Consider the following 24,175-nt stretch of genomic DNA (forward strand, 5'->3'; position numbering starts at 1 on the left):
ATCAAACTTATCCATCCTTAAAGAAATCAGTCCTGAGTGCTCACTGGAAGGACTGATCCCGAAGTTGAGGCTCCAGTGCTTTGGCCACCTCATGAGAAGAGAAGACTCCCTAGAAAAGACCCTGATGTTGGGAAAGATGGAGGGCACAAGGAGAAGGGGACGACAGAGGATGAGATGGTTGGACAGTGTTCTTGAAGCGACTAGCATGAGTTTGGCCAAACTGCGGGAGGCAGTGAAAGATAGGCGTGCCTGGCATGCTCTGGTCCATGGGGTCACGAAGAGTCTGACACGACTGAACAACGACTGAACAACAACAAGCTACTGACGCTTCATTTCAGCAGAAGATGTTTGTGCTCCAAAGAGAAACTATTTATCTTTGGCAATAACTTGCACACAGACACCAACGAAGACCTTTTAATTGTGCACACCTAAATTTCCCTGCATGTGCTTGAAACCTTCCCACAAAATACCGACAATCTGGAGGTGCCTCTGGTCAGCTGCTGTGGAAGGCAGGAGGATGCAGGGCTAGACTTGACGAATCCTTGGACTGAACCAGCAAGATTCTTGCATTACACCCCTTTTTAATATTGAAACACCCTTGCAGTGAGGAATCCAGTCATATAGATTGCACAGCCTATTCCTCTCAGTTTTTGAACTGAGGGAGATTCCTGTGGCCTGAATCACCTCCCACATCTGGTTTGCAGTGATCAAGTGCACCAAACTTTTGATTAGTGGTTGTGGAACAAGATTGTGGAACACTAGGAACAGGAGCTTTCTAAATGATCCCCTCAGCTTGGCCGAAGATAACAACACAACTTAGTTATGTGTAGCATGGGGTGAGGGACATATGGTGGTCCCACACTCTGCACAGGATGACTCATGTTGAATATTCTGTTGCATGAAGACAGCAGCTGGGCTGGGACTCCTCTTTTGCAGGCACAGGTGGATAAAGCCCCAGCTGCAGCATCCTGAATACAAAGCCAAGGCAGCCAAATGGGGAAATTGTCAAAACCAAGAGAAAGGTTCCTTTGGCCAAGATGTATACATCACAGAGCAACAGCATTCTCTCTCTCTCTCTCTCTCTCTCTCTCTCTCTCTCTCTCTCTCTCTCTCTCTCTCTCTCTCCAGCTGCTCTCTCAGGACATACTTGTTGAGTTCTTGTTGCTTTCTTTTTTGGAAACATCACAAGATGATAGTGGAGCTTCCCAAAACACAAAGGGCACAGGAAGTTTCCTGCTCAGGCTCCATTGAAACAAGTGAATGCCAGTCTCTTGCCTCTTGATAACACTGGGATTTTGGTATTCTCTGGTGTGTAGGTAAAAGGACCCCTGGATGGTTATGTCTAGTCAAAGGTGACTATGGGGTTGCGGCGCTCATTTTGCTTTCAGGCCGAGGGAGCCAGTGTTTGTCCACAGACAGATTTCTGGGTCATGTTGCCAGCATGACTAAACCACTTCTGGCACAACAGAACACTGTGACGGAAACCAGAGCACACATAAACACCGTTTACCTTCCCGCCACAGCGATACCTATTTACTTGCACTGACGTGCTTTTGAACTGCTAGGTAGGCAGGAGCTGGGACAGAGCAACAGGAGCTCACCCCGTTGTGCGGATTCGAACCACCAACCTTCCAATTGGCAAGCCCAAGAGGCTCAGTGGTTTAGACCACAGCGTGTGGTCAGGGTTGACCCTACCATTAGGCAGAGTGAGGTGCCTTCCTCAAGGGAGGCAGTCAGGTGTGCAACATATAAAGTCTGCTTTGCACCCTGAGCTTGCCTGCCACCCACAGATTTGGTGGAGATTGCTGTTCTGCTGCCAATCTGGCTGGCTTCAGTTTTGAGTTCTGGGGAAGGGGGCATCCTGGGATGGATTCACACGAAAAATTTAAAGTATATTCAATGCACATTTAAAAAACAAAACAAAAACAAATTCCTTCAAAGAATCCTGGAGTGTGTTAAGGGCGCTAAAAATTGTAGTTCCACTCCACGAGGGGGGAAACTACAGGTCCCAGTTTCTATGGAGAAGCCATGTGCATAGTGCATTGGATGTACTTTAAACTTATAGCGTGTAGCTGCTCTTGTTCTTTCCCTCAAGCAGCAAAATGTTTTAGGTTGGCTCTGAATGTGAGGGGGAATTCTGGAAGGGGATAAGCAGGACAAAGTTACTGATGAAGAATACCAACTACTAGCCACAATGGCTATGTTCTGCTTCCACTACCAATTTCTAGGAATCAGAAGTGGGGAGACTCAGGTCCTGCTCATGGGCTTCTCATAGGCATCTGGTTAGCTACTGTGAGAGCAAGACGTTGGATTAGATGGGCCTTTGGTGTGATTCTCTGAGGCTTATATGTTCTTAAGAGGAGGAAGAGGAATAAATTGGTCTCTCTATTGCCCTGCTTTCCCCACTTCGGAACACTTGGATCACCTCACAGTTTTGACCTATTCATCCTTTCTCCCAGTAAATCAGTTTGTTGCCTTGTATGGGAGAAATTCAGGGGACTGTATTTGGGATGACTGCAAAAATTAGTCTGTACCTGTCCTCTTCTTCATCTCTTAGACTACCTCATAATACCTTTATGCTCGTTCTCCCAGAGACATCAACACAAAGCATTTGCTTTCATGGGTAAGGGAAGTATCCACGGTTCTGTACCTTGTTAGTTTATGGGAAGATTCTAAAATCTATAGCTTCAGCATTTGAAGCAATCACTTGGGGGCAAATAAAATTCATCACTGTCAAAGCTACTGAGTATGGAGCTAAGGGATTAGAAGAATCATCAAGAAGCTTCAACGTATAAATAATGAGATCAGGTAAAATGCTAGGAGGTACACAAATGAACAGAACAAACTTAAGAAAAAAATTGGAGGAGCAAAAATAAATATTGAATATGGCACTGCAAAGCTTTTTTTTTAATCCAACAATGCAAAACTAGAAGATAGCATGCTTGCACTGCACCTCATTGCCCACACATTGGCAAACACCTTAAAGTTTCATTAATCTCAATATGAGAATTAAGCACATGCTTCAATCTCTCCCTTGAAATAAACAGAACTTAAAACCGGTTTGACATCAGATGGATTGCAACCAGTGTGTTTTTCAATACAGTAAATACTTTAATATAACTTCTAAGATTTTAAAAATGTGGACTACTAACATTGCACATTTTTTTTGTTTAATCCTTCATGTCCATGATAACTTTTAGTTAGTTCCATTCAATTCAATGAAACTTTTTTCTGTATGAGATTATACTGTATTAATATAGAAGCAGCAAAAAAGAAAAAGTAAGTGTGAACAAAAAGTAAGTAGAACAGAAAAGGCATATTTAGGAATGCTAACTTTAAAATAATCTGTCCACCACATAATACAATTTAAAGAAGTTATCTGCAGAGTTTTCTTCCTTCCCAAATTGTATGAGTCAACAACTGTCCCAGCAACATCCCACTAAAGTGAATGGCAACTTCATAAAAACACACTCCCATTATTTCTGTAGGACTTACTCAGGAAACATTCTCAATGGATTGTATTCACCATCAGGGGACCCCCCCCCCCAGCTGATATAGCAAATATTAACAGGAGCTCTTTGACCCTGTACATGTTAGTTTTGCCATTGTTGTCAATGAAGAAAGGGCAGCCCAAACAACAATAGGGATAGTTTTGAAAAGAATTCCCAACTATATATGGAGGGTGGCTCCTTTTAAGAAAAGTACCTTTCTGCAGCTGATCAGGAAGTCCACAGTTAAGTTGTACAATTTCTCATTCTCAGAATTGTTTCCCTCTGCCTACAAACTTTCTATTGTTCCCTAAGCATTATCCTAGAATAAATCATATCCTTGAGAAAACATGTCCTTTTAAGCCACTCTGTTGTTGTTGTTGTTGTTGTCTCCTCCCGTCCCTCCCTGGATCAGATTTGCCTGACGCACAGAAGCTAGTCTGTATCCTTGCTGCTCTTGCTGCTGCTCAAATCTTATTAGGAGGGAAACAAGGACAGAAGGATTCTTACACAATGTACAAAAATACATATGTGAGGCCCTCTCAACTTTCCTGATGTCACCCTGTGAAGTACAAGGTCACATATCAACTCCCACCAAATATAAGTTCCGATATCTGCTTAGGGAAAGTCCATAGCTCAGTAGCAGAGTATATGTTTCGAATGCAAGAGCCCCAGGTCCAATTCCTAGACTTTCCAAGTGTACATCTGAAAGCCTGGAGATTTGCTGCTGGTCAATGTAGAGGCAGTGGTTTGATTGGTATAAGGCACATCCCTATGTCACTTTGAAGCCCAGCTGATACTTTTCCTTCTATTCTTTTCCACTTACAATAGACCAATTGGTGTAAATATGTTTACTGTTTACTGCTCAACCATTTCAGCATGGTTGAATATTCCCACTTGTGCTGTGCTGCTATTATGCTTTTATACGGTAAATAATAAAATTGTTGTTGTTGTTGTTGTTGTTGTTGTTATATGGTGCAGTGGCTTCTGTTGCTACTTTTCAAAGATTTTTGGGGGGAGGCTGCACTCTGAACTTTATTGGAAAATGACACGGTGTTTAAAAACAGGGTCTTTGCTTCATAAATAGTCCATTCATAAATGGGGACCCCACCGCAAAAGGGGTCGCCTCTCCCTTGGACAAGACAGATGGAGGGTGACACGTTGGCAAGCCACGTGCCCCCATCCTGCCCTCCCTGCGGAATCTGGCCCCTCAGGCCTCCTTGGGGCCCCAGCTGGCTGGATTCTCCCCCTCCCTCCCTCCTTTGGCTGTGGGGGGCTTGGACCCCTGGCCAGCCTTGGCTTTCTCCCCCTTTGCCTCTTTGGTTTTCTTGGCTGCTGCAGGTGCCTTGGCCTCGGCCCCCCTCTTGCTTTCCTTAAACACAGTTTCCCAGGGGGTGGGCACCAGGTGTGTTTGCCGGGAAGGCCTTGGAAGAGCTCCGTTTCTTGAAGATTTGGGCTGCTTTCTCCCCCTCGGGGTACTTCTTTGCCTTGGGCTTTGCTGGAGGTTTGCCTGATGCTTGCTAGCTTTCACTTTGGTAGTCTTGCTGGGAGCTGCCTCCTTCTTCTCCCAGGAACCTTCCTTCTCCACAGGAATCTTCACCTTGGGCTTCTTGGCTGCTTTCTTTGGTTTGGGCACTGTTTTTCCATCCAAATTGGAATGCTTTTCCTGGCTCTTCTTTCCCTTGGCTTCTTCTGTGCCCAGCTTGAATCTCCCCATGGCACCCAGCGCAGAAGAGTTTTGGGGCCGGATGAGGCAGCCCCTTTCCAGGCCTTGGGCGTACTTCAGGTGGATGGGGTCCACCCTGGGGTAGCGCTTTATGGCCACGACAGAGACCCCATTGCGCTCATCCAGGGTCTTCACCGCCTCCATCACTATGGTCCACGTGGGCGGGTGCTGCACACTGGGGCAGTTCAGGAGGGTCAGGGGGCTGGCCAGCGGGGCAGAGGACTTGGCTGCTGACAAGCAGCCCCCCAACTCTTCCACCCTTCCCCACCTCTTTTCAAAGATGATCTGTACAGATATAGGTTGTTTAACCAGAGTCCCCCAAAACACTCTATTGTGAAGGGTGAGAGCAATAATTGTCAACAATTGGCAAATGCTCTGGCATGATGAGGCAATATCCCAAAGCATGGCTCTTGGTTTCTTTTCATTCTGCTGATAGGGCTCACCAGGAATCTTCTATCCAGAAACTGGTCAGGCCCAAATCTGCTTAGAATCAGAGGTGGTTTTATATCACACCTCTTTGATTTCCCTGCGACATATCAACGGGAGAATGGTCAAGAGAGATATTTCTTTCTCGTTTATTTCTCTATTTCAACACAGGACATCTAACACAGGACTTAAAAAGCTCTGAGTGGTGTTCAACTTTTTACTTCCATCAACTGTAGCCAGCATGGACAACGATCAGGGAGGATGGGAACTGTAGTTCAACAAATCTGGAAAGTCACAGGTCTCCCAGCCCAGATGTAAAGCATCACATAATTAAATTGATGCATCTTTGTTGATTCTGAAAATATGGGTGGGAAGTCATGGGAATGAGAAGACCCGGGCACAAATTAATCTGTCATGTGAAGGACAAGGGTGAACCTAATCCCCTGTGCATGATGATACATTCATTTCACTTCTGCAGGTCTTTATTTGCCAATTAAATGCATTCACAAAGCCACTGATTGTGCCAATTGCTGGCATTGTCATCACAGTTCCATATTAGCAGGATAAGCATCCTTCTGTCACTATCCTCCTGTAAACACACTTACATAAAACACTGCTTGGCTCCATTAGCCTAACTTTAAAGCAGACTCTGAAAATTCTCATCCCAGCAGAGCGGTGTGTGTGTCTGTGTGTGTGTTTCTATCAATACAAGAAGTCAAACCAGAGGAAACACTTTTAATTGAATCGGAGGCCTCCTGTGGTTGCAGTTTACGTGCCGCCAGATTGGTCTCTTGGTGAACAAATTCATTAGACTTCAAGCCTGTCAGAACTGCCAGGCATGTTCCTACTTTAAAAAAGAGGCCAAAGTTAAACTATTTTGCAGTCAGGATTTCAACAAATGTTGCCTAAAATATTATTATTTTCAGCACCATTTTTAAAAATTTCACAACTGAAGCAAAAAACAAAGATTCCCCAGTGAATCCCTGAACAGAACCACCACCCCCCATTCATTAGGGCCCCAGCATACTTAATACCACAATTGCACAGGTGCATGAAGAACAGGTGCTCTAATCACAGGTGGTGCTTAGAAACCATTCTTCCCTCAAATGGGAAGATGTTTCTGAGCCCATCATTTTCTCATTCCCTATTCAGATGGCTTCTCCACATGAGCACGGTCTGCACTTTGCTCTCAAGAATGGTGCACTGTGTATCTTGAACCCTGTTTAATATACATGAAGGGCAATTTTTATTGGTCCACGTGCATCTCTGTGTGCATGCATCCAAGTGTTTGCCTATTCCTAAATACTCATATGTGTAATACGACAGCCCTATGCTAAATTAAACTGGGCCAGGATCTACTTGACTTGTCAATGTTGTTTTCTGTACTGAATTCAGACTCCAGTCTTCAAAAATGACAATATGTTCATGTCATTGCCTTAAGTAGAGGGTAGGAGTGAATAACAGCACCATCCTATGCACACAGGCTCAGAATTAAGTCCCACTGAATTCTGAAGTAGATAGGACAATCATATTAATTTTACAACATACTGAGGATTCCCCCCCTCCAAATCTCAGATGTGACTGTTACTGTGATACCCTCTTTATTTGCATGAGAATACTTTTGTTATCTTTCACTTGGCTTTTATGCGCCAATTAAATGTACCGTATTCCCAGTGCCATAGCTGGCTGGCGTGATCATCAAAACTCCATTTTAACAAGATCTTTTGTCTTAGAGAGACCATGTGTCTTATTTTACAGAGCAAAGTCCTCAATTTCAAAGAGTACTGTTTGAAGGGCTGTTCAGTTTTAAGCCTGTAATTCTATTTAACTTAATATTTCTAAATATTTTATTCAAAACTGTGTTTCCTTTTGTTCTCTTTTTGGGTGATGCCAAGTGGGCATCCAATTTCCCAGGATAGTGGGATAATTTCCCAAGGTATTGCCCTTGTTCTCATGCTTGTGCAAAGCTGGGATAGCTCAGCTGATAGAGCACGAGACTCTTAATCTCAGGGTCATGGGTTGGAGTCCCACATTGGATAAAAGATTCCTGCATTTCAAGGGTTGGACCAGATGACCCTTTGTGGTTCCTTCCAATTCTATGACTCATGTAATAAGTAGAACAACTAATTAACACTATGAATTTCAGGTAGTTTTCTTGTCACTGATATACCGTAGTTTCAAGAGTGCTGCTGGACTACAACTTCCATCAGGCACAGCCACCATGGCCAATGGAGAAGTATGATAGGAGTTGTAGTGCAAAAACATTCAGAAATCATACATTGGGCTGGAACTCAGGGAAAGTCTTTGAATCTTCACTTGACCATGAAGCTCCCTGGGTGACGTGGGGCCAGTCACTGTCTATCAGCCTGATCTCAGTGTTAATGTGAGGATAAAGGAGTACAGTGGTATCTCGTGTTACATACTTAATCCGTTCTGGAGGTCCGTTCGTAGCAGGAAACCACTTGTAACATGATGTGCGCTTTCTCTAATGGCGCCTCCCACTGCTGCCACGCCGCCGGAGCGCGACTTCCGCTCGCATCCCAGGGCAAAGGTCACAACAAGGGGCATCTACTTCCGGGTTAGCGGAGCACGTAACCCACAGCATTCATAAGGGGGACGGTATGTAACACGAGGTACCACTGTAGGTGGAAAAGAACTGTGTTAATTTCTGGATAGTACAGAATCGGGGTGTGGAATATTACAAAGACCACAACCTTCTGCCTTTGGGGGGGGATATACCTTCCGTTGATTTCAATGGTCCTTAATACTTGTAACTGAGCTGCAGGCAAAATGTCTCAAGGGCTTTAAAAGGTTTTTTTTTAAAACAATAAAATAAAATAAAAGTGTTGGGGGATCTTTAAGAACTTTGGCTTTGCGAAAGAGCAACATGCTGCATAATTACTCAGCGCAACATCAAGGAAGCCTTGCAAAAGACAATGTTGCTTTAAAGGGTCTGTAAAGCAGAGCACACATGTACCCTATTAAAGAGAACTGAGAGAGATAAATGTAGGGTTTGTCCACTGACACATTTTATTTCCCAGCTCAAGTCGGTGAATAACTCTGTGAATGGTTCTGGGGTGCAGGGGGAGAGAAAACAGAGAGGTAGCGAGCTCTAAATCCTCTTGCCAGGTACCCTTTTCATAATTTATAGTCTGTCACTGGTTTTATCACAGAGGTCTCTCTCTCTCTCACTCTCTGCCGGCTCCTTTCCCACTGGACAGTCCATGCCAGCTGTCTAGGCAGCAGGAACGTCCTTTTTTTCCCAAGCCCCGACCTGTGGGAAAATCTTCATTGGCCAGTAATTGATTCCACCCTGCCAGCTCCATTACTTTACTCTACAGTCATACTGCCAGCAATCTGGAGACAAGCAGCCTCAGCCCTCCCTTGCTCTCGCTATTGAAGTCTGCTCTTAACCAGTGCTGCAAGCTACTGGCTCTCCCAGTTGATGTGTCAGCCCTCCCTGCAATTAGCACTAATCTGAAAATTGGCCTCTGCTTGCAAAGCCAAGCACCTGACAGCTAATTGTTTATGTCAGATTGATGTGCATTTAATATGGAAAGGTTATTTATCAAAGGGTATTCTTCCCTCCCCCTCTTTCTCTTTCTTTCCCTCCCCCCCCCACCCCACTGTTTGGCTTAGTTCAGAGCAAGAAGCATCGCCACAGGCTGCATGAGTTGCCAGAACAACTGAGATCTACGTCATATACCTTAAGAAAGCACCCTACATAAATAACTAAAGCCAAAACGACTCCAAGAAGGCAGTTGACACAGTTTATCAAGGAATAACTGCTAGTGCTCTTCCCTTCTTCTGAATCAGTGCAGCTTGAGGGAAGGAGGCAGAGAAAGAGCCGGGGGTGGGGAGTGGGTATACAATCTCCATACAGTATTGGGCTGACTCAGTGGCACAAGCAAGCCAAGTTGTCATTTAGGACAGCGGTAACATTTTTGGGAATGCCCAGTGAAGCTTCCTGTGGTTCAGGAGGTGCACCCCCAGTGCATTGCAAGTCCCTGATGATGCCAGAGAGCCTGTGGAGGTGAAGTAAAAGAGCTGAAACCCAGCAAGCATTGCTACATTACAAGGGATCTCAGGCCATGCAGTGCGGTCTGTTGGGGTGATAAACTGCCCGCGTTGAGTGTATGGAATAGGGGCACTGTGATTTTTTCCTAAGGTGCATGTTAAGGAAGATATGGCTTCCTCTCCAACAGTTTCTTCAGTCACCGAGGCTGGCAACAGAGCAGAAAGTTGATATTCCACTGGGTCTTTATTGTTTAATTGCCACTGCTGGCACAGCTACATAGGAGCCAACTCCTAGGGGCCGAGGTCCCTTCAGCCCCCCAATAAAATATTTGAGGGGGCCACCCCTCAAAGTTGATGGGAATTGTGTGTTTGTGCCATGACATTATGCAGGGCGGGGCTTACCTAGACCTGCCCAATATTTTATTTAAGTTGGCCTGCGGCACCGTTTTACAACACCCACTTGATCACAGCCTGACATCATATGCAGGGCCAAATGGAAAGGGAGATCTAGGTGTGCCCCCCCCCCACGATCACTTCCAGCTCTTTCCACTCGCTGGTACTATTTGGTGCTCATTGACTTTGGTACCTTTTCCAATCATCCTATTGCATGGGTGTGAAAGTAGGGCATAGCTTCTCGTCTCATCCAATCAAGAGAAAGCTAGTTGTACTGAAGCCTGATTGAAACCATTTAAATTTAAAGTAAGCCATGTCAGAATAATTTCAATAGAGCTTAAGCCTATACGTATTATTCAAATGTCATTCATTCATACATGCATATATATTTTCTGTATGCTGCTTTTCCGTTAAAATAAAAATCATGCTCAAAGCAGCATACAACAAAGAAACAGAGATGCGTTTCAAGCAAACACCATAAAAACAACTTCATAGAATCATAGAATTGTAGAGTTGGAAGGGACCCCGAGGACCATGTAGTCCAGAGGTCGGCAAGGCTTCCCGGGCATGGGCCATATCACTCCCATGGAGATCCTCCGTGGGCCAGGCTGGCGCAGCACGACACCGGAAATCGCATCTGTGCATATCCACGGCTCTGGAAATTGCTTCTGCGCATGTCCAGACACCGAAAATCATGCCTGCGCAGAAGCGATTTTTGACGTCTGGGCATGCACAGAAGTGATTTCCGGAGCCGCGGAAGAGAGTCACCGCGCTGCGCCTGTTTAGCGCATTGTGCGGGGACACGCCGAGTGGACGGCTCAGTTCGGGGGTGGCTTATGGGCCAGTTAAGTGACCTTCATGGGCCGCTTCTGGCCCATGGGCTTTAGGTTGCCAACCTCTGATCTAGTCCATGCAATGCAGGAATCTCAACTAAAGTATTCATGACAGATGGCCATCCAACCTCTTCTTTAAAAAAGGAGAGTCCACAATCTCCCAAGGGAGACTGTTCCACTGTCTAACAGTTCTTACTGCCAGAAAATTATTTCTGATGTTTAGTTGGAATCTCCTTTCCTGTAACTTGAAGCCATTGGTTCAAGTCCTACTCCAGAGCAGGAGAAAACAAGCTTGCTCCATCTCTCATGTGACAGCAAAACAATGACATAGGATAGGAACAATTTCATACTATCATAGCAAAACAAAAATCTAATAACATACAAAAAAACCACATGTCAGTACTATAAATATAACAGGATTACTTAAACCAATAGAAAGAAAAACTAGGGAGCTTCACAGTTTCACCTTAGCCCTAGAAACCCCCCTCCCATGATGTTACTTAAAGTAATTGCTGTCATAACGAAAGGTTCCTTAATTTACTGTGGCGCTGTGGGTTAAACCACAGAGCCTAGGGCTTGCCAATCGGAAGGTCGGCAATTCGAATCCCCGCGACGGGATGAGCTCCCATTGCTCGGTCCCTGCTCCTGCCAACCTAGCAGTTCAAAAGCACGTCAAAGTGCAAGTAGATAAATAGGTACTGCTCCAGCAGGAAGGTAAACGGTGTTTCCGTGCGCTGCTCTGGTTTGCCAGAAGTGGCTTAGTCATGGTGGCCACAAGGCCCGGAAGCTGTACGCTGGCTCCCTCGGTCAGTGAAGCGAAATGAGCACCGCAACCCCAGCATCGTCCGCGACTGGACCTAATGGTCAGGGGTCCCTTTACCTTTACCTTTAAATATTATAATGTTGAATGTATCCATCTGAACAGTAAATAAATTGCCACACTACTCTGTTGGATGCAGCAAGCACTTTGCCACTTACTCAGTTACTGGTCTATGACTCTAAGGAAAACAAGGCTTGATTTACACTGTCCAAAGGCTAGTAATAGAAAAAGATATTAACATTTCCATCGCAGTGGGTCATTCATTGCTTGAATCTTCTGCATCAGAAATATTTTGTGTTACGGTACTTGAAAAAACAATAACAGCAAAAGATGGCCCTTTATGATATGATTGTGTAACTTGCGATTTTTAAAGTTTTCAATTATATCAATGTATTAATAAACTGTGGAAACAATGGTCAGCTTTGTAATTTGTAGGAAACACACATAACATTAACCTAAGTCAGAGCTTTCCAAACTTTTCATGTTGGTGACACACTTTTCAGACATGCATCATTTCGCGACACAGTAGTTCAGTTTTACTAGCAAACCGGAGGTTAAACTAACCCCTTTCCAGCCCTGGGAGGAGTATGGGGAGCATTTATGCGACACACCTACGCACTGCAGCCGACAAACTAATGTGTCATGACACACAGTTTGGAAAGCTCTGGCCTAAGCATAACTCCCCAAAATAGAAAGAACTTGGGAAGAATATACTACTAATAATGAAATCTATTACAGAATAGAGAGCTGTCAGCTGCAGATTTAGAAGACATTCTTATTCATGAAAAGTGAAAGGTGGTTAACAGAGTTTCGCAAATGTTACAATTGTGCACAGTTAATACACACAGATTAATACATACAGTTAATACACTCACACACACATACTTTGGCATAATTTATGAAAGAGTCTGTTTACATATGAATGTTAGACTCTTCACATGTTATGCTGAATGGGCAATATCCTAGTCCTTCTTCTGCATGCCATGTTAGTTAACATCTGTACATTCTTGTTGTCGTCAAAAGGGTAGACAATCTGGTGCTTTCCAAAACAAAATATTTAAAAATAATTTTCTTCCAGTAGCACCTTAGAGACCAACTAAGTTTGTTCTTGGTATGAGCTTTCGTGTGCATGCACACTTCTTCAGATATTGTTGGATTACAGTGGTGCCCCGCTAGACGAATGCCTCGCTAGACGAAAGGCATTTGCTAGCGGAAGGCTGCCCTGCAAGACGAAAAAGTCTATGGGACTGCCTCGCAAGACGGAAAAAAAATTATTATTATTCGTCGCGCGAAAACCGCTACTTGTATTGGTGCTTCGCTAGATGAAAAAATCGCTAGACGAAGATACTCACAGAACGAATTATTTTCGTCTAGTGAGGCACCACTGTACTGTTTCCATCATCCCTATCCATTAACTGTTTCAGCTAGGTTAATGGGAGTTGTTTCCAACAACATCTGGAGTACCATATTGGCTTCTATACTGTGGGAACAGGCGTCTCAACTGCCCTGCTATCTGATTTTGGTTTGCTTCAACACTTCTTTTCTTAAAAAAAAAAAATAGAAAAGAAAATTACAAGGAACATGCATACATTTTATCAGTTAAAGGAAGAAAGGGGAATCAGCATGCCTAAACAAACAACCAGAGGATGAAAGATTAAGATGCATCATGTAAATATTCCGAGGCATCTTTAAGGGAGCAGCAGGGAAATGGAAGCGAAACAAACATTGTGCATTGTATTCTACAGCAATGATTATCTGCCGGTATTAAATGCTTATCTCCCAATCTAGGCCCTTTCAGATAACATACTCAAGTTTGCTCCAAGGACAGTCTGTACCAAGGCACTGAAAACCAGTTGTGGTTGAAGATTATGCAAAATGGTAAATCAAAGTGACACTCCTTTCCTCCCCACAAAGACCAATTCTAAATTTTGTTTGCCTTTTCTTTCATAAAATTCCAATGTAAGGAGGGGGAAGGTCCTAGGGGGGAAATGAAGAAGAGGGCTAACATGTCTCCCCCCTAAACAACTTCTATAATATGCAATGTGGTATCAAAGGTTTATTGGTCTGTATTAGAGGGAGTTGCTTTTGTCCCTCAAAAAAGTAAGCTGAGTAAACAGTGGAGGCACTGTGTGTGATTTGGGTTGGGGGTGGAGGAAAGGGAAGGAATCAGTAGGAAAATAGATTCAATCACATTCTCCTTTACTGTTTGCACAGGTTTCATATTGCCTTCTGCGCACAGCTCAAAATACTGGATTTGACCTACGAAAACTCAACTGCAGACCAAATGCTAATAGTGGTGTTACCAGTTCATGTTTTAACACAGAGATGAGGAACTTTGTGGCCCTCCATATGTTGTTGGACTACAACTCCCATCCTCCCTAACCACTGGGATGGCAGGAGTTAGGAGTTCAACAACATCTGGATGCCAGAATGGTAGAGCATCATGCACTGCAGGTGTGTGAGAGTGAGGGGGGGATTACACTGGCATAGTGCTATATTTGAACCAGCAGAAAGGCTACTGACAACTGGGGATGGGTGAAAATTTGTTTTGGTGTATGATTTTCACTTTCCTAAACAACAGAAACCCAATCACTAGCATCCTTCAAAATTAAAACTTCTCTGAATTTTGCAATGCAGTTCTTCAGCCAAGTAATGTGTACAAAAATGCACACACTAGGGTAATGCACACATTAGTGAGAAGAACATACAGAAATGAATTGTACAGTCATACCCCTGGTTGCGTTCGTCACGGGATACGAACGCACCGAACCCGGAAGTACCGGAATGGGTTACTTCTGGGTTCGGCGCTTCGCGCATGTGCATAAGCTCCGAATCGTGCCGTGCACATGCACAGATTCGGTGCTTCCGTTTGCGCTCTTTTCATGTTGTGAACGGGCCTCCGGAACAGATGTCATTTGCAACCAGAGGTACCACTGTATTAGAGAAGACATAAATATTAGAGCAATATATATAATTAGGGCGAATGTGTCTTGCAAAAATGTGTCTTGCAAAAATGTATCTGAAGAAGTGTGCATGCACACGAAAGCTCATACCAAGAACAAACTTAGTTGGTCTCTAAGGTGCTACTGGAAGGAATTTTTATTTTGTTTTGTTTTGCAAAAATGTGTATATTAGACAAAACTGCATACAAAAATATGTATATTAGGGCAAGTTTGCAGTAAAAGGCTGATGAATTTTCAAAATGACTTTTTAAAAAATCAACAAATGATGTGGAACACTAAACCTGAAATTGGGGAAAATGAGAAACAGAGATAAATAGACAGATTTGCCCGTTCTGACAATGTATCCTACCTTCTCAAAACTGCCAGCATAAGGGGCAAAACGAAAAATAATTAAACACACTGCAGGGAGGGAACAAGGCTACAGAGGAATCCAATCCGTTCCAAGCTTGAGCATGCCATTGCAATACTGCAATATTGTGTTGGCCTGAATGAAAACACTAACACTGAAGTTAATGAACAAGCCAAAATGTCTCCACTCCATTCCTTCCTCTTTGTCCCACTCCCTGCCCAGTATTGTAGTGGTGGTTGCAATTCTGTCTGACTCCACGGCTAATTAAATCATTGTATGACACCAGAGGCATATCAGATCTAGCCAAGGAAACTTGCTGTCCCTTATCAAGATGTATGGCACAGGGCTGCATCACTCTGGCCTTATGTACCTTGCAGCACAGAAATGAGAACACGGATAAAATGTCACCTTGCAAGAAAAAAAGAAAAAGACTACCAAGGATCACAATAATCACAACAATGTGGAAAGTGCATATTGCTAACACCTGTCTTCTTAGGACCAGAAACAACCATCAGGATCCAAAATACTCCCACAACTGGGGCCTAAAGGATAGGGTTACTATATTTCAAAAAGTGAAAATCTGGACAATTTTTTTTTTTTTAGTTTTGACCAAAGTTGTTGAGCCAAACTTTGTTGGGCCAAAGTTGTTCACAAAGAAATTGGATGTTTTTTGAGATATTTCTGAGGGAAATTAGCAAAAATGACACTGGCTGCTAAAAATCCAGATTTTCCTGGACATTTTGCCGATTTTCACCCAGACACTGCTTGCGGGTGCAGTATTCCGGATATGTCTGGGATATTCCGGATGTATGGCAACCCTACTCAAGGACATAGAAATCTACCTTACATTGTATCAGAACATTGGTCCATTGGCTATACTGACTTGAGAACAGCTCTACAGAGTTTTAGTCAGGACAGAATCTCTCCCAGCCCTACTGAGAATGCCAGGAATTGAACCTTGGACCTTCTGCATGCAAGGCAGATGCTGTACACCACTGAGCTTTGAACTCTCCCCAAACAAATGCAAGCAAGAAACGGGAGCAGTTAAATTCAAGTAGGACTTGCAAATATCCTACATCCCTCACTCTGCGCACAAGAGCAAGCAGAAAAGTCCACTGCCCAATACCACCAAATGACTCCTCCTCCTGAACAGCTGCAATATGAGGAAACATGTATTATCTTAACAGCCTTCTCTTAATCCACAAGCTACATATATTGTCAACCAGCAGGCCGTGACAATCATCCAAATGAAGATGGAAATATGGTTGGACAGCATAATGGGAGCTGGCTAAAACGGAAGGTTTCTGGGGCATAAATGGACCAAGTTAACCATGTGAGGCTATTGTGCATGTTAGTGTGTGTTTCCATCTTTATCCCCCTGCGAGATGGTGGCAAGATCACAATTTGCATAGATGCTTTGTTCCCACAGTGGAAGATCCCACTTGGATTCCCCGGGTAGACTACCTGTCCAATTCAGCATAATAATTTGTACACAATTTCATTTGCTTCCTATGAAACATCACAAAGCTATTAAACCAAATTTTCTGCCTCGCCTTCCCCCCCCCCCTGCTGTTAATTGGTGAATGAGTGCGATCACAAATATTTTACACTGGCATCTGGTACATTGCTAGGGCTGGCCTGGAAGGGTGGCAGAATGAGCTAGTTGCCTCAAGCAACGGATGCTGGGAGAGTCTTCTGTTGGCCAGGTGGCCACCTGACCTACCTCCCAGGAGCATTCATGAATGTATTGCTTCCAAGAGAGCCAGTGGCTAATGTTTGACTTTAGACTGGGGAATCCAAGACTGGGTTGTTTTTGATTAGTTTTTTCATTGCATAGGTAAACACTCACCTAGAGAAGTTTTCTTTAAGGGGACAAATAAATCAACAAATAAATAAGGGGGGGGAGGATAGAGAGCAAGCAAACAATCATTATCCTACACCACATCTTGTGTCCTACTTAGCTGCCTGCTATCCTTAGTTTTTAGAAACTCTGATCCCAATTAAGTGACACCACAAGACTAATTGAGCTTCCATTGTGAATAAAGGCTGCCTTGAAGGATGGGCCATATGGGAGCTTCCTGGTCAGCCCTTCTTGTTCAATAATAATAAAAAGGGGGAGAAAATATTTGATGGGAAAGAGGGTGGAGGAGACACTCCCCACAGCTCCCTAATCGCTCGCGGTAGTACTGCCTGTACTACCCCTGTCACAGCAAACTAGAAATTACAGGGAATATCCTGTGGCAATTGGATCCTGATTCTCACGTCAAAGGCAGGTCTCACCATTTGCATGCAATAAATTATGCAGGGCTGTCAGCTGCTCAGATGGGAATTGGTATGTCTGTGGTTAAACGCTCACCACATGGCTAATTTGAGGTGTGCCCACCAGAGCCTTACCCTACTCAAATTAAATATTATCTGGGGTGCAGACAATCCCCATCTGTGCCACAAGCTCATGTAATTTGGGTGAAAAATTGTGGTTTTGCAGATGTGTGTTCAAGTCTCTGTGTATATCCATCTTCTGGCTAAGGGGGCAAAGCGGGGGGGGGGGAGAGGAAGATAATATTGTAGTGGGAAGATCCAAATTTCAAAAAAGCTAACGTATTTGCAACCTGCAGAATACCTTGCTAATGTTATTTGCATGAAGAAAAATGAACATTTTCAAATGTGCTTCACATTTTCAAAAAGCCCACCAATATTGAGCAAGCAATAAATTATAGAACATGAAACATAAGGTCACCGTTGTTAACTTATCTTGGTTGCTTATTTAATTAAGGTACTTAAATACTGCTTTTCAGGCAGTCCTCACAAAGCTGTTGCAATAACCATCACATCCAAGAGCGCCATCACTTGTCTGGGCAGGGATAGTTGCAGGAAATTGCTCATTGTATTTGTTAAGAGAAGATGTATATATGGGGAGACATTGCTGCTGCTGCCTATCTGGAACTGTTGAGCAAGTGGGGTGGCAGGGAATTCATGGATGTGTGCAAACATATCTGTACACAGAGAGTCCCCTAATCTGAGCTGGCAGTGGTGCAAGCCCTGGTGAGGCCGAGAATGAAATAGGAGAGTAAGGCAGCTTTCCCCCCAATGAAATGCTCTCCAGCTCTTTTAGACTACAACTCTCATCATCCCCACCCAATGACCATGCTGGCTGGGGCTGATGTAATTCTTCAGCAAAGGGTTCATTCAAGGAACCTGACCCACAGGACTCATGCACCATACTCCCTGATCCACTGGGTCTGCATTGAGGCAGAGGGAAAATAAAATAACAATTAAGAGTCCTGCTCTAGTCCAGCATGCTCTTCTCACAATGGCCAACCAGTTGCCTGTGGGAAGCCCACAAGCAGGACATGAGCTCAACGGCACATTTTTGCTCACGTTCCCCAGCAATTGGTTTGATCTTTGATGCGCTGTGGCAACACCTACATAATGGCCAGAAAGGTGTGCTACTGTTATGCAACCCAGTCAGAGCAGATCATCTTAGGAGCTGATTGAAGGCCAATCGCAGATGCTTCAGTACGGGCAAATTGTCAAACGAAGCAGCCTTTATAGCACAATTTTACGCATTGCTGCTTATACTTATTTTGATGGATTATTTAATTTCTTGACCGCTTAATGTATCTGTAAGCGGTACCCAAAATCTGACGTGACGACAACTTAAAAGATTACAAAAAACACACGGTTACCCAATTACGATTATCTTACATCAATTTACCACTTTAGAGTTGTGACTTGTGTCTTACAATGCACAGATCTGATGTCTCCGGACGCAGATGGATTCAGGACAGTTTTATAGGAATACATAATTTAGTGTTACGTTGCTGGTACTGGCACAGTAGACACACTCCCACATCCCTTCACCTCCCAGTGTTATTTGTAACATTCAAAGCAATCCTCAGGCTTCTGGGTTCATGTGGGAGATGGGCCCCAAGATGGTGGCAACGGAAACTCTTTTCCTTGCAGTCTTGAAGCTCCATGCCCTTGCCTAATGGGACTGTGAGAGCGGCAGGGAACAGCACACACATCTTAATGTGCTAGCAACAGCTGTGGATCCTCGATACAGGGAAGCCCTAGAAGTAATGTGCAGTAAGCAGGTGTGATGCTAAGCCAGGGGCCTTAGTAAAGGGTTTGGAAATGTTGGGTGGGATTTTAGTGGGGAGTGAGTCCGTCACTGGTTATTTTAAGTATTAACTTTTTTTCTGGGAAAATACCTAATGTGTTCATCTTTGAAATATCTTGAAAATGTATTTTGAGTCTCAAAAATCCCATTGTGACTTTCAAGTTTATTTTCACAGGTGCAAAAAATACTGATGGATCAAAATGTGGTTACAAATGGGTTCCAAGATACCACCTATTTTAAGAGCAATCTTTTGTTCCGTAATATAATAGTAACAAAAAATATGTTATTTCCACTCATTCTTTTAAATTTTTTTGTTCGTTTAATCATGGGTAGCCTATAAATCACTACATTTTAAACCATGATAGTAAAAACGAAAGGGCCTAGGAAGCACGTGTGTAAAATGAATTTTTTATTATGTTAGCAACAAAAAAGGGATGGATCAGGAACAAAGGTGCTGGACATTTGGTTTTTCTGTTGTAGTAGGTCTTTCTCCAGTGTCCCTCAATGAATATGTCCTCAGTAAATAAAACAAAAACAAAAACAAAAGGCTTCTGAGAAATTATTGGCACTTGAACTTTCAGGGCTCTAAATGAAAAGCACGACTAATTTTCCAATTAAGCCGTTTGATAGGCACGATGACATGTGCAAAAGAGGAGGGCAAGCTTGAAGCTGCATTTTTTATCAAAATTTCTCATGACTACAGCGGCCTCTCTCCTCACTGACAGCTGAGAAGTACACTTTCCCATGCCGTCAGGGGTGAGAAGGTTACAACTTAAGTATTGTGGCAGTTGTTTTTCACACAAGAATCCAGCTCGCTTGAAAGAATCCAGTCCCTTGAAAGAGATGCAAGCGTTCCCCACCCCCACCCCACCCCACCCCCCGCACATGCACTCAGCTCTTTCCTCTCCTTTTATTGCACGCTACGCCCCCCACTTGAGTGGGCAGCTCAGTTTAACCCGCCATTGATCTGGACAACTTGCAACACTAATTGGGAACAGGGGCTTTTTTTTTTTTTTTCAAAGTTGCTCAGTCGGTAAATGAAACTTCAGCTCCCCTGTGATCCAGCGTGTGCAGGGAAGCTGCAGCCCAAGGGGCAAAGAGCACAGCAAAAAGAGATTCCAGGCAGCCGCTGCTCTTTCACAGCTCACGCTTGCTTTGCCCCAAAGCCAGGCAGCTTGCTTTGTTTGGCAAAACTGGGGGACACACACAGATCTTGATCTCCTAGCACTCCTCCCACCCCAGGGTTCATGGGGCTACACAAGGCACTAGCAGGCTTTTCTCTACTGGTCTCATTACTGCAATAAATATTCCTCCAAGCAGCTCTTCAGCAGCGGAGCTAGCCGCTCAGGTACCTGGGGTGGCGTGGAGCCTGCAGGTGCCCAAGCCACGTCACTCCTAGGAGAGACATGTGGCGCCCAGTGCCTCCTCCCCCCCCCCCGCTATGCCTCTGCTTCTCTCCCTCTCCCATTTCATCTTCAGAGCTACCCTTGTGAAGTAGGCTAGCCTCAGAGGCAATGGCTGGCCCAAGATCACCTAGGAAGCTGTACTGTTTAGTGGGGCTTTGATAATACTGTGCTGAAACCTTGTTCCCCAACTACTCAGAATCATAGAATTGTAGAATTGGAGGGGATTCCCGGGGGTCATTTAGTCCAACCCAATGCAATGCAGGAATCTCAGCTAAAGCATCCATGACAGATGGCCATGCAACCTCTGCTTAAAAACATCCAAGGAAGGAGAGTCGACAACCTCTAGAAGGATTCCGTTCCACTGTCGAACAGTTCTTACTGTTGGAAAGTTCTTCCTGATGTTTAGTCGGAATCTCCTTTCTCCTTGAAGCCATTGGTTTGAGTATTTGTGTGTGTGTGTTTGTGTGTTGGTGATGCTGAAGCCATGGAGACTTTTGTCTGTCTATGCTAGCTCCTAGTACTCAACCGACCTACCTCACTAACCACAACATATGAAAATTTGCTCCAATTAATTAATAAGCACACCTTTAGCCACTGGCATTATGTCTTATGCAACTTCATTCGGGGCACAGTAGTCTATCTGAGTTCTGGCTGTACGTTGCAAAGTCTGTTTGAACATGTGGTTACACTGATTAACCCAGAGCAGTATCGGTTAACTTTCATAACTCAATTTGCATAACCAATAATATCCCATAGTTCTCAGGGGGGGGAATGCATATTGGATTGTGGAATGCAGGGACATAAAAGTATTTCTGGTTGCTGCTCCCTTCCCCCAATATTTGCTGGTGACACTTGTTGGTTCCTAAAAATGTACTGCCCATCTCAATGGCTGCACAAGTCTTTTTGTTTTTTAACCGGAGGGTAACATATGGAATTCATGTTCAACCTCTCCCAATAAATGACACTATGAGAGATCAGTTGTCTTTGGCTTAGAGCATTTCCGATCTGACAAACAACCTCTCATTATTGGTTGGTATGCAGAATATGCTAAAACATGTCTCCATTCCAAGCATGTTATTTTTAAAGGCATCTTATTACCCAGAACGTGCTGTGAGAAATATGTTATGGCTATAGCTTATTTTAGAGTCGGAATTACCCTTGATAACTGGGCTGGACATAAATCCAGTTTACTCTTTTACCTACCAGAAATACTGAAGAGAAGACCAAGAGTAGCTACACAGGACATTTCAAATGGTCTGGTCTTACAGGTGGAAGAAATAATTTATATACTCTGGTACGCTTCTAGTTTCAAGACTTGTAATACTATGAAAGATAGATATAATGCGATTCGAGATACGAGACACAAATGCTTTATGAACTTACCTAGCACACATCACTGAAATGACTGGCAGTGTTGAATAATTCCTTTTAAAAGTGGCATATACTGAATTTCTTCCTGACTTATCTTGGAGGCCAAAATACACATTACATTTAAAATACTGTGAATAAAATGTGCTTACACTGGCAGCTTTCATTCTGAAGGAAAGATCCGCTGATTTGGAAAGTGCTTCTGCACCAGTTTCCTGCTGACCTCCCTGCACCCCCGCTGCTATGTGCAAACAGCAAGTTTGAGGTCAAGTAGTACTTGGGGGTGGCAGTGTGCATTGGCCTTCAGAATGTAGCCAGTTGATTGTCACTCTGGAAGCTTCAGAGTTTGAGACATTCAACGGTTCACACTTTAATCAGAAAATTTCATATTTCATCTGTCATGAATTTGTGTTGCTGTTTGTCATATAATCGGACACGGTGAAATATACCTCTTTCTTGGATTAAATATGAATACAAAAGAGAATATAAACAATTAATAGTATGGAGGCAACAGAAGGGAAATAGATCCTACAGAACCAAATTTGCTAAGATGGTTTATTTTTAATTTATATTTACTTGCATCAATTAGGCAACAGAGGTGGAAGAATGGTTTCAAAGTTTTAATTCAATTCAAGCCAAACCATCACAAAAAAACTGAAAGCGCCGCACAAATCAAATAACTACTTATATTTGCTAAAATGTAGTCATGAGTGAATCAATATAGAGTGGGGTTTTTTTAGGGGGGGAATAGCATTTGCTATTTTTGTCTATTTTCTTTGCTTTCCACAAGTCCCAAGAGTACTGCATCAGCTTCCAGTAAAGTTGTGTCTGTTTTGGCTCCCAAGAATCTAGATGAAAGTTCAAGGTCAGTAAGTCTCAGCCGGACTTTGGATCCCTTCTGATATTTCCTGGTGAGAAAAGGAAAAAAATGTTAAGCACTGTTTGTACTTACATCTCCTCAAATACGGCATCTTAAATTTGGCAATAAATTCCTTCATTTACTGTAAAATATCCTTTGTGATCTTCAATAAGCTGCTTCAAATGAAAAGCTATCGTGTTGTGGTGCTTGTCACCCAAGGCACAGATCCTCATGGAGCCTCATGTTTTTTTTTACATAATTTGACAATAAAACAAACATGAAATCACAGAACACATCTGTCGCCTATAATCTGAGAGGACCCCTTGTAAAAATTATGAGGGTCCTTAAGGATCCATGCTTTCGATTCACGTTTTTATGTTGTGACTGCACTAGAAAGTACCAGCACCATAATTTTAGGGTTCAGTCAATGGAGACATGAGATCTGTGATTTGATGGTGGTTTGAGAGAGGGGGGAACTATGGAGAAAATATCCAATTTCAAGAGTTTCCATTTAACTTAGTCTGGCTTTTGTGTGTGTGCAACTTTCTCCTGACTGCTACAGTACCTCACTGTCTCCTTCCTGGTCACCTTGTAGCACTGATAACAGTAACAAGGAGCTATATAACTGAAGACTATATTGCATGAGTAAGTAAACTAAGACCCGGGGTCCAGATCCGGCCCAATCGCCTTCTAAATCTGGCCCGTGAATGGTCCGGGAATCAGCGTGTTTTTACATGTGTCCTTTTATTTAAAATGCATCTCTGTGTTATTTGTGGGGCCTGCCTGGTGTTTTTACATGAGTAGGATGTGTGCTTTTATTTAAAATGCATCTCTGGGTTATTTGTGGGGCATAGGAATTCTCCCCCCCAAAAAAATATAGTCCGGCCCCCCACAAGGTCTGAGTGACTGGCCCCCTGCTGAAAAAGTTTGCTGAGCCCTGAATTCTGGTCAGTCAATGCAAGCTATATCTGGAAACATTCTATTGTTATCCTAGGTTCTGCCGCCAAGTTCCTCTATGGTTACAAGGAAGGAGAAATCTCATCATTAAAAGATTGAAATGGCAAATAAGGTATAGCATGTGAAAAGTTCAGTTCTGACTTCCAGTTGCACTTTCCCTCACTTAATTTTTTTGCGATAGCCGGAGCGAAACAAATATTAGTTTTTGCCTTGAAGACTCTCATTTACTATGCACCCAAAGGAGCCTGCTTGTCTGAACAGGATAGAAAGAGAGCAATTAAATCTGATTTTGCAATTCTGCATGAGGGGGTGATTTGAAAGCTTTTCACTTGGAGATTTTTATTTTTACTTTTTTACATTTCTCCCCATAGGTATTCCTTAGCATGTGCCAATTCTCTCTGGAAATTGCTTTGCTTTCTTAGAAGGAATTCTCTGTGCTAAGGTTTTGAC

The 24,175-nt window shown here is 43.4% G+C and overlaps 2 protein-coding genes across 2 annotated transcripts in view; both read right to left on the minus strand.

The window, feature by feature from the left end:
- Nucleotides 1-4,698: 4,698 nt before the first annotated feature.
- Nucleotides 4,699-5,358, minus strand: LOC117050428 (protein B4-like). The gene has a single exon (XM_033156094.1). The coding sequence runs from the start codon at nucleotides 5,356-5,358 to the stop codon at nucleotides 4,699-4,701; it is 660 nt and encodes a 219-aa protein (XP_033011985.1).
- A 17,290-nt stretch (nucleotides 5,359-22,648) lies between these two features.
- The window catches only part of MRPS28 (mitochondrial ribosomal protein S28), a 32,707-nt gene continuing 31,180 nt past the window's right edge, over nucleotides 22,649-24,175 (minus strand). Inside the window, exon 3 of the mRNA XM_033155475.1 lies at nucleotides 22,649-22,817. Within this exon, the coding sequence (XP_033011366.1) occupies nucleotides 22,667-22,817 (151 nt within the window). The 3' untranslated portion in view covers nucleotides 22,649-22,666. The remainder of the gene's footprint in view (nucleotides 22,818-24,175) is intronic.

Source organism: Lacerta agilis, chromosome 7 (assembly GCF_009819535.1).
Source record: "Lacerta agilis isolate rLacAgi1 chromosome 7, rLacAgi1.pri, whole genome shotgun sequence".
NCBI classification, from domain to species: domain Eukaryota; kingdom Metazoa; phylum Chordata; class Lepidosauria; order Squamata; family Lacertidae; genus Lacerta; species Lacerta agilis.

Excerpts from the sequence above, each read along its gene's own strand:
- LOC117050428 (XM_033156094.1), bottom strand. The coding sequence starts at position 5,358 with ATGGAGGCGGTGAAGACCCTGGATGAGCGCAATGGGGTCTCTGTCGTG.